Raw genomic sequence first — 10,848 nt, forward strand, 5'->3', positions numbered from 1 at the left:
CCCTACTCACCTACAACGACCTTCTCACACATTATAAGCTGTCTCGTCGCACCTTCCCGACACCTCACCCCTCTCTAACAAAGGGCGACGAAATCACTCTTCACCAACTTCAAACCCTGACCTTCCCTCACAATACACTATGGCATTTGATCTACCCCACCTCTCACTCACCGCAGTGCAAGTTTTGCCCCGAAAGAGGTACCCTCTACCACATCGTATGGCAATGCTCCCACACACCTGGCCTACCTCCTAATCCCCACCCTTCCCCTTCACAGTGGGCGGCGCAGCTGTCCAGCTCTGAACCCGGCTCCCAGCTTAACCTGGTGAGACGGGCCCGGATAGCCAGCAAGAGCCAGGGACTCCCGGACTAAGGAGTCCCTCCCACTGGTCTGCCTCCACACATTTAGTCAGATTGGGATTCAATAAAAGTTTATTCCTCCTCCTCCTTTCTACCGCAGACGCCAGCATTTGGCGCCGACTTCAAAACAACACATATTACAATCACGTCCATCTCCATCACATCTCTCCTACTAACTACCCACCTAACTGCACCCAATGCGATGAACCTAACACCACAGCTCATCTCGAATGGACGTGCCCCACCAACCCTCCACCACCCAGATCCCGTACCCTTGAGCAGTGGGAGTGCGCGTTGCAGAGCTGCCAGCTCGAAGACCAGGAAGCCCTGATCTCTCGGGCGAGGATGGCAGCTGTGGCACGTGGCCTACCGGAATAGGATGGCCACCCACAGCTCCTAACTCTTTTTCTCCCCTACCCCGTCCCTGTTGTTTCAATAAACGTTTTCTCTCTCTCTCTCTCTCTCTCTCTCTCTCTCTCTCTCTCTCTCTCTCGTATGACGTGATTCACATATTCTCTTCTCTGCTTCACATGAAGGTTGTTTGGAAAGGCTGGCCCTTGGGGCGTGCTCTGACAACGCTTCAAGCTTATAAATGAAATGCAAACGTTCTGGTCGCATTCTTCGATTGTTGCATGCGTGTTGCTGTTCAGCCTACATGTTTCGCATATGTGCAGGCTTTGAAAAGTCCATTTTTATAGTGCAGTACCAGTTATAGTGGGTATTGTGTGGCTCCCACGACATACATTACATGCAGTCTATACTGTACAATGTTGTTAACTGGTACCCACAGCACATTAAAAGCTTAATGTTACAATCAAATGTCAAAGCTAAATGTAGGCTTTACAACAGTGATTAGTCAAGGCTTTTAAACATATAAATGGAGAGTAGAAGGAATAGACTCGAATAAAAAGGGAGATGATGATGACGTTGATGAGGGGGCGTGTTTTCACATCAACACGTCAAAACACTGTTGACCACCGTCCAGGAGTAGCGAGAGTGAAGAAATGTCACGAAACAAGCCAAGAAAGGCAGCTACGAAAAAACGTGTCGTCAAATCAACAACGAAGCACTGGGACAGGCACCTTGGTAAAACATATCTAAGTACTATCGCGCCCAATTTGACTCGCAACAGGCGAGCGGCCGCTGCAGCTGCTCCCCGGGAGGCGGTGGCGCCTTGCAGCGAAGCACTCGAGAAGTAAAGGGCGAGGGGCCAGCCGTTCCGATACCCATCGGCATCCCCTGTGTGCACCATTGCTGGCTTCTTTCCTTTGCGGCTGGTATGAATTGTTACCTCGGAAGTTTTTGGAGTGGCTTACCGCATCGCCAGCGACAGGTTTTATCATTGGCTGCAATGCTCTTATGCGCATTTGCGCAAGCCTTCCAGTTTGGCAATAGTAGGGCGTCGCGAAATATCGATAGCGTTCAATCTTCCACACAAATAAAGATATCTCAAACACTGGCTGACCGCATTTTTTTTATTTACTGCTTCTGCCTCTAATTCTGACAATGCTTCACGGTACACAATGCACTATTATGCTTTCAGCTACGTCTCTGATGGCTACTGCGCTGCTATGCTTGCCTTACCACAATGAAAACGTATAAGTGCCGTAAAAACAATATGCTAACAATAAAAGAAAATATGCATGACGCTATCTTCCAAGGAACTGTTAGCACCTACTGCTTTCTATTGGTTACAGCGTCAGTTTCACGCTGAAAAACGAGAGGAGAGCACAAAGCACTGATGCCAGTTTTTATACGTTCTTTTCAATGCCCTTTTCGGCTGCATTGTTCTTTCCACAGCAGGCCGCACCATGTCAAGAGTGCCTCACAGTGAACGTGTGCGCATTGTGGAATTATGCTTGAAGTCTTATACGCAGCGAGAAATCGCTGATTCAACTGGCCGATCAACGAACACAGTGAATCGCATTATTCAGGCTCATAGAAACGAAGGGAGAATTTGTGACGCCCCTCAAGATCGTCGCCCTCGCGTTACCAGCGCCATTGAAAATGAAGTTTTGGTCGCTGCGGCTTATGCTAACCTGTTTTTATTTAGGTTGCTTTTATTTTTGTAGGGAACATTAATTTTTTTCCGTTTGGCACTGCGCAGCAGCATGCTCAACTTGCAGGTGTTTCAGCTTCACTGACTACTGTGAAAAGAAGGTTGGCAGAAGACGGACTGAGGAGGCGTGTCGCCATGCAAAAGCCTCTTCTATCCGACAACAACAAAGCATCACGTCCCAGGTTTGCGTCTGAGCACAGCACCTGAAGCGTTGACAACTGGAAGCAGGTGGTGTTCTCCGACGAATTGACGTTTACCACAAGATGGGACCAGAAACGTCGAGTCTGGCGTCCCGTGAACACTCGCTACGAGCTGGAATACATACAAGAAATGGCCTCGAGTGGAAGGAGCACCGTAAACGTGTGGGCCGTCATGTCCAGAGATGGACTTGGCGCACTACACTGAATTGAAGGCTCCCTAACTGCAGAGAAATATTCCGAAATCCTGTATATGTAATGATCCCATATGCCCTAGACGGCCCATTCTCTGACGGCGATTACCTCTTCCAGCAAGACCTGGCCCCTGTGCACACCGCAACAAGTGTCAAGAAATTGTTAACTGTCCGCGGTGTGCGCCAACTTGAATAGATCCCTAAAGGTGCCGACGTGAGTGTTATCGAGCCAGTATGGGGAAGGATAAAGGTAGCGCTGTCAACGGAAGGACTGCATAGAGCATCGGCGGACGATCTGTGGCACGTGGTTGAAGCCGCATGGAACGTCATTAAGGAGGGCAGAGGCTACGTGGAGGCTCTTTATGCATCGCTTCCATCCGGAATCCAACGTGATCGCTGCTAAAGGAGGCATGACTCGATACTGAGGCACCATCAACTTCGTCTTCATAAGGTTTTTTTTAAACGAAAGTTATTGTTATTGCATGTTTTTGCTTTGTTGCTGCCTCATAGCAAACAGACATGTAACGGCATTACAGTGGCGCTGGTCAATAAACTCTTTCAGTTTCAATGTGTTAACTCTGAATTAATTTTGGCGAGTTTAAATTTGCAATGAACATCTATAGGTAAATATGGATTGTGTATTTCCAAAAGTGTTGATATCATTAAGGCCAAAGCCTTATTTATATCGTCGTTCCGTCAAGTCCTTCAGCGAAAACCGGTCGCCAATACACATTGTATAAAAGTTCAGGACACCTCCAGCGAGTTAAAGGCAGTTGAAGTGGACGAGAGAATGATGGCGCATGAGTGGATGACAAAGCGAATTGAGAGTTGTTAGCAATCAAAGCGAATTAAGGTGAATCAAAGTAAATTAATAGGAGCGAAAGTGAAATATGATCGATCAAAGCGGGTTAGGAAGGACGGCAAAACAAAGAGAAATTATTGGGAATTAGGACGATTCGAGGGTAATTTAGAGGAATCAAAGTGAATGAAATGGGATGGCTAAGTGAATGAAGGTTATAAAAGAGAATAGGAGGAATCGAAGTGATATAAATTGTATTAGGTGCCCAACTAGGTAAATTAATGGGAATTAAAGGGAGTTAAATTTATTGAAGATGGATGACTATGCGATAGAAGTGAATGAGTCAGCAAATTAAGATGCATCACTAAAAGCGAATAAAGTAGATGACTCGATGCTTTAAAGGAGATGGCAAACCGTAATATGGTGGATGAATAATCAAATTAGGCCTACTAATAATGACTAATATTTAATTAGCTAATTTTCGAGCCTAATTAAGCATACTAATTAAGATGGGAAATGTGGATGAAAAAGCAAATTTTTACGGACTTCAATACAAGTGTTGTCGGTAAAATATTCGCGCAAGAAAGATACGTCTACGGTGGACATGAATGCGAAAAAAAACGCGCTACCAAGTAAATCATGCGTATGTCTTTAATGCAGCGCCACTCGGGCTTTCACCTTCCAGTCGTCTTAAGGATAACATAAAGGACAGTGTTAATTTTTAATATGATCAACAACAAAGCTTTTTAAAAAATACGTTCCATAACAATAGCCGGGCCACCTTACATTTCGCGGCGATAGCAACGAAACCATCACGCGTCACAATTCTGGAGTCGCAAGGCTGCGCCAAGCTGAACTGCATCGGGCAGCTTCATGCGCACCGCATTCGGAGCGCGAAAGGCAACAGAGCACTCGGGGGTTGCTGGTGATTATCGGAAGAGCGGACCCCCTCTCCCTTTACTTCTCGAGTGCTTCGCTGCAAGGCGCCACCGCCAACCGGGCAGCAGCTACGGCGGCCGCTCACCTATTGCGAGTCAAATTGGGCGCGATTGTACGTATCTTGCACATCAGTTGGCCTTCTAAGTATTGCAGACAGACGTGACGCTGCAACGAAACCGTGGCCTCTGCACACTTGCACGGGTCAGGCCAAACTTTAATCACAACGGAAAAAAGCAGGAGCACTACACAGTAATTCTTTTGAATCCACTAGGTCATAGGAAGTGCTACAGCAGGTGTCCTTGTTTATTTTTGTCAGCAGCCAGGTCATTTGCACCACACCACCTACGTGGCACAATTTTTTGTTTGTCTACAGATCTACCATTCGCTTTGCAACAGACTTCACTTAGATGCAGCACTGCATTCAGCCTCTCTGATTGGATCAGTTTTGGTGAAAATGGCTTCGAATCCCCAAATGTCTGCCTAGTATATTTTCTTTCCAATTCCATACAGTGTTGACAAGAGATGGCGAGGGAAGAAGCCGGAATGGCATGCACTTCATGGCTGGAGGGAGAACTGCCGGGCGCTCCGTCACTTAATTCACTGTAATGTAGTGTCACTCGCACAGAGGAATCGTTACATGTTGCTTAGTTCGCACAGACACGCATCATTTTGGACGACACTTTTATGTTCATAGAAAGCGACGACATGTTGACACTTCTCTCCTCACTGTTGTGTCCAATGATGAGGTTCTGTGCAATGCAGCGCAGAGTCTGCAGTGCAACGAATGGGGCAACTCTCTAGCGCAGCCCGCATCATGTTCCTTTGAACTGCCCACTGCCGATAACGGGTTTTAGGTGCCCGTACTCGGGCATTTATTCGGTGCAGGTGATTCTGTAGCGCCTCCTCTGCTGGCGGACTGAGATGTCATGACGGAATATCTTCATCGCAGAGCAATTATGAGTCAAGCTTGCATAGGGGCTCCGCTGTCATTGGCCATACGCTTCTCGTTAAGTTGCAGGTTGCTTGCAGAACCAAGAAAGCGTCCGCTTCCTAAAGGCCAGCATTGTTATATACAACACGCTCGCTTCTCTTCAGCTCTGATGTCCGTGAGCTCGCAACCCTTTGTTTTGCGCCTCACAGGTCTTGTGCGAGGTGCACGAGAGGTGCTGTTGTCGTTCGTGGCTGAAACCGGAGGCGCCGTTGAGACGATCACAAACACGAAGCACGGTCCACGCTCGCACTACATCTCCATGATGGTCTGGTTCAGCAGAGAGTACACCATATCGTTGAGCATGGCGACACGCTCTTCGAGCCGACGAACGCGTTGCCGTGAGAGCTTGAGTTTCTTGCGGAGCGATTCCCCTTCCTCTGGAAGTCGCACTCGGCGGACGTTGGTCTCGTGGACCACGGGCCCTGCAACGGTCGAGCCGTAGCTGTGGTCTTCCCTCGCATCTTCCCTGGACCGCAGGTCATCTGGAAGCGTCTCGATCACCGCCTGCAACGTTGCGACGAGGAGGAAAGTTGGCTGCATTGGTTTGCAAGCAGAATGGGCTACATTCGGCTCGACGTACGAGACTCGCATGAATTGAGAAACGTGCCCAAGATCAGTGCAAAAGCAGCATTGCAGTCGAAATGTGACCGACTTGTTGGCCGAGGCGTTGCAACTGCAGAATGATGTGGGCCCACTTAGGCCTGGCACTGAATCAGAAATTCGTGAAGCTTGGGTTGCCTTTCAGCAGCCTTTGCTTGGAAATGGACAATGCTTTGGTTTTTATTGATTGATTGTAGGGTTTAATACACCGGTGCTTCACAGGCAATTAGGCACGCTGTAACAGGGGCACTCCAGATAAATTTTGACCACCTGGGGATCTTTAACGCGTGCCGAAATCTTGAACACACGGGCGTTTTCGCTTTTCACCTCCATCAGAAAAGCAGCTGCTGCAGCCGGGAATCGAACCAGCATCCATTTGGTTTTTATTAGGGGTGAGCGAATATTTGAAACTTTGAATGATACGCGAAGGGCGTTTGCTATTCAATTCAATTTGTAGCACACCCATACCATTCGAAATGTTTTCTTTTTTTTCTCGAATATTCAAAAGCCACAAGCAATAACAAAATGAAAGTAGGCTCTACCGCAAGACATCTGAATATTTTATAACTTTACTGCACAGCCCACCTCCTCCAATCAGCTTTCTGCACAGCGTCGCAGCTATGCAGGGAAGGCTAACACAGTAATGACATCGTCTGTTTTTTTCAGTTTTTTTTTTTTTTGCTCTTATGAGTTCCTGCTGTTATTCCGTAAACTACATTGCATGAATTATACCCCGGCTACACTAGGGTCCGAATGTCATTTCAACCAAATGTCATTCAACTCAAATGATGGGGCTTCCAATGCCCTTCAGAATCCGTTGTCCTCCGCTACGATTTCGATGGCATTTGAAAGCTATCGCTCGCCATGCTGCGAGGCGCTGCTGCTGTCGAGTTCTGTTTGTACACAGTAATGCAACAATAAAATTTAGCAGCAGTCTTTGGCATTAAAATGATATCAAATTATAAATACAGTAAGCTTTGACAAGATTTTTACTTAATTCTGAATTGCAATCGAGGTTTTTTTGTGCTGTCTGGCCACACTGGTTTGTCGCTTGCTCGCAATAGTGCTGAGAAACTGGAATCATTACATCTTGACATCATGATTTAAAAGAATGAGAAGTAATAAAAGTCCCACAATTGAGAGAATATTTTGTTTGTTTCAAGTACGCCAGCAATGCATTCGTTAAAGCTGACTTGGAACGCTGTGCGTGAGAGTGCTGGAAATGGCATTCGAGAGCCCCAAATGCCTCTCTGGGTGCTCATTTGGCTCCAAGGTCATTGGAGTCGAATGGCATTTCAAAACCCAGTGGACAGCGCAACTTTGCATTTGGTTCAAATGACATTTGTACACTTGTGTAGTAGAGGTAGACTGGCCAATATTCTGCTGATTATGGATTACAGCGCCATTCATGGCACTGTCAGTTCTGTTTTGGCCGCAGAGAGATCTGGAGCAGGTGCAGGGTGGTCTAGGCTAGTCGATGTCACTATTTTTTGACCAAGGAAGATGTCAGCCTTGATGTTGGTTGCAAAAGCATCAGAGCCCATCTTTTATCACCACCAGCTTCCACACTAACTTATTTAAAGAGGTGTAAAACTGCCCAGAAGACAAAAGATGACATAAGATGCCACCACAATGTTCAGCTGGCGTTGTTATTTCTTCCGTGCACAAGCACACCGGTTTCGCTTTCGGCCAATGAGCATGTCACTGGGATGCGCACCACTTTGAGTTGGAATGGAAGCTTCTATGCCAAGGCACATTTGACATCACAAAGAGGCTAAGCTGCTTCCATTTTCTGAACTCCCGAAATTGCAGCAGCAATATTAATTTCAAACTTGTTCCAAGCGACAGCTGATGCCCATAGAGGCAGGAAGGCGTCTTGGCATCGTCGAGACGCAAACCCTACAAGTTTTTAGAAATCGTATTCAGTTGTCAAAACTCTTTAGACATAGCACAAAAGTGCATGCTTAACCATGCCACCTATTACCTAATGTGGAACCCAACTTGTATGCAAGATGTAAAAACCTGCAGGATTGACTAACCAAGAGTTAAATTGATTGATTGATTGTAGGGTTTAACGCGCCGACGCAACGCAGGCGACGAGGCGCGCCGTAGTGGAGGGCTCCGGATTAATTTTAACCACCTGGGGATCTTTAACGTGCGCCGAAATCTCGTACACACGGGCGTTCTTTGGACTAACCAAGAATTATCCTGTTGCTTGTCCTTGCAACAAGACACCTCCGCCTACCAGCCACTTTTCAGGGGCATGCGCAGCGCAATTAGAAGTGCAGGGAATGAGTTTGGTGCGTGTAAAACTAAACATTGTGCAGTGCACGGTCTGTGAAAGTGCCAATGTTGCGGGATACACCCCTGCAATTGCGCATGCAGCAATAATTCAACGGGTCCTATAAGGATAATCGGTTTAGGGGTAACCTGCTGCCGGTCGTCGGGGTAGGCAAAGATGGTTGGGAGGGCGTCCGAGCGCAGCCACGTGTTGCGGCCCGACCGCTCGAAGCACCGCTCCGGGAAGTGGTCCGAGCAGAGCACCGAGTCCGCGGTGGGCGCCCAGGGGTCCGGCCGGTTCACGTTATGCACCCACAGCTCCAGGAGTGGCGGCTGGTCCAACGGAAACCTGCACGCAGCCGGTCACGGTCACACACCCAGGCTCTTTCATTGTCGGTCCCAAACTCCCCGAGAACCAGACTGGCGTTCGTATCTCACACCCATTTCTTCGGCGTTGAGAATCCTCGGACTACCCAGATTGTCCGCGAAGAGTCCAAGAGTGTGAAACAAAGGGCCCAACTGCAACGGCACTGACCTGACTGGCAGGCACTGTCCGTTAGTGGGCTGTTACCCTTTTGCAAGTTGGCCAAGCTCTTTTTGAATGACTCGCACTGTAGGGAAGGGACTATTCCACCCGGAAAAGTTCCGTACGGACACGATTACGGGAACGCGCAAGTTTTAAGGAGCATGACACATAGCCACAATGACGAAACGATCCATTCTTCCACAACACCTTGGAATTGCATTTATTTTTACGTTTGAACAGACACACAGCTACAATGACTAAAGCTTCTATCTTTTTCTGTCAAATGCAGGAGAATTGTGTTCTTTACTAGGGTTGAACATATTGACACAGTTTCAACATTCCTGTAAACACTACGAATGCCGAATCAAGCTACCTAAGATTTCCGCATGATTTGGATTTATACAAAGTGTGTCTCCTGGCTTCTTCTAACCACATGTTCTGGGAAAGCTGTGCCAAATTGCTCAAACAAAAAAAGAATTCCATTTTTGTGAATTTCACAAATGTACGTGCATCTGTGAGAATTGTCTGGTCCGATAACTACGTATGCACAGATATGTTTCAGTAGGGCTACTCCTGGCACTGTGGGTCTTGGGTCCACCTAGTTGGGAACTGTTTATTTGCGATAAATTAAGTACGACAGGAATGACAAAAAAAAAAGGTGACACAGTGCTCATTAGCAAGCTGAGGGGTCCTGCAGCATCGAACATGTGGTTTGTCCTTTGATTTGAAGCAGATATGGAGATGCCTCCAGGGAAGTGCAAATGTCCCGACCAGAATACTGAACATGTTAACTTGAAAAAGTTTGTGCCCACGGAAGCTACACCGTCCCCATTGAACACATGCAGCCCGGGTATGAAAGTCAGCATTGTGTCAGCGTTGATGCGTGCATTCCCAGTAGCAACATTGCTTGAGAACGCAAAGCTGCTACAGTGGAGGGGTAAGGAAAGGGGGTGAATTGGAGGTTTTGTGCTGATATGGGACTTTATACACAGAGGACTGGGCCATGCTGACACCCATTTTTTTTTTCTGATGCTTTGCTTTTTTGCTGCTTTTTCATTATTTTCGAGGAACAGCCAGGCATGTGCTACGATATTTAAAACAGCAGCTTTCCTTATAGCATATTTATTTTTACTAAAAAACGCGGTTCGTTTAGACGTGCACACCGTACCGCTGTCTCACTGAGCGAATGAAATGCAGTAGACTCCGGTACAGAGGAACAACACTTGCTCTCTTGTAACGTCCACAATGCAAAAAAACCTCCGCTTAAGACGAATTTCCGATAATACGAACGAATTTCAAAGGTCCCCTTGAATAAGTGTTAACGGGAGTCTACTGTATAATACGTAAAATAGATAAACGATATAACAAGGTGGCAAACGGTAAACTGGATATGACACTTAATAACGCTGGATAAAAAGTATACAATAAAATCGGTGCAAAATACGTGCTGAAATCAGAGAGGTGAAGCCATGTGGAGGTGCGGTAAAGGTCGTGCTTACTTGTGAAAGCCTGTAGCTGGGTAGTTAGCGCTGTCGTTTCGGCAGTTCCAGGCTACACACGCTGGCATTGCAAATTCGTTTGTCTTTCTTCCTAAGGACTAGTAACTACGTTTTCCCGAGGCGAATGGGCACAGAGTGTGTTCACATTCCTATCTCGCTGTCTTACGCGATCAGTGCAAAGGTGAGCAAAATACTCGTAATGCAGCGTAGTTTCTGAGTGATCAACTTCGCTCGGTTACTTTCGACACGAGAAACCGGTTGATTTATGCCGCCAAGTCCAAGTCACCTAAAGTGATGGAGGTAACAACACTCAACAGAGGCAGAGGCGAAAAAGCAGCCACATAACCGCCCAAAGTGAAGCAAGCGACATGTTCGCTGTTTATCCACTCGGCGGCGTGATAACAGG

The 10,848-nt window shown here is 47.1% G+C and overlaps 1 protein-coding gene across 1 annotated transcript; it reads right to left on the reverse strand.

Annotated features, from left to right (window-relative positions):
- Positions 1 to 4,258: 4,258 nt before the first annotated feature.
- On the reverse strand, positions 4,259 to 10,794 carry LOC144162319 (THAP domain-containing protein 1-like). The gene is made up of 3 exons (XM_077692799.1): positions 10,443 to 10,794; positions 8,568 to 8,766; positions 4,259 to 6,041 (listed from the first exon to the last, which is right to left on the reverse strand). The coding sequence occupies exons 1-3, from the start codon at positions 10,508 to 10,510 to the stop codon at positions 5,787 to 5,789; spliced, it is 522 nt and encodes a 173-aa protein (XP_077548925.1). The 5' UTR covers positions 10,511 to 10,794; the 3' UTR covers positions 4,259 to 5,786.
- Positions 10,795 to 10,848: the final 54 nt, after the last annotated feature.

The sequence above is a fragment of the Haemaphysalis longicornis genome, unplaced genomic scaffold (genome assembly GCF_048455015.1).
Source record: "Haemaphysalis longicornis isolate Haplotype H1 unplaced genomic scaffold, Haemaphysalis longicornis Haplotype H1 scaffold_12, whole genome shotgun sequence".
NCBI lineage: Eukaryota > Metazoa > Arthropoda > Arachnida > Ixodida > Ixodidae > Haemaphysalis > Haemaphysalis longicornis.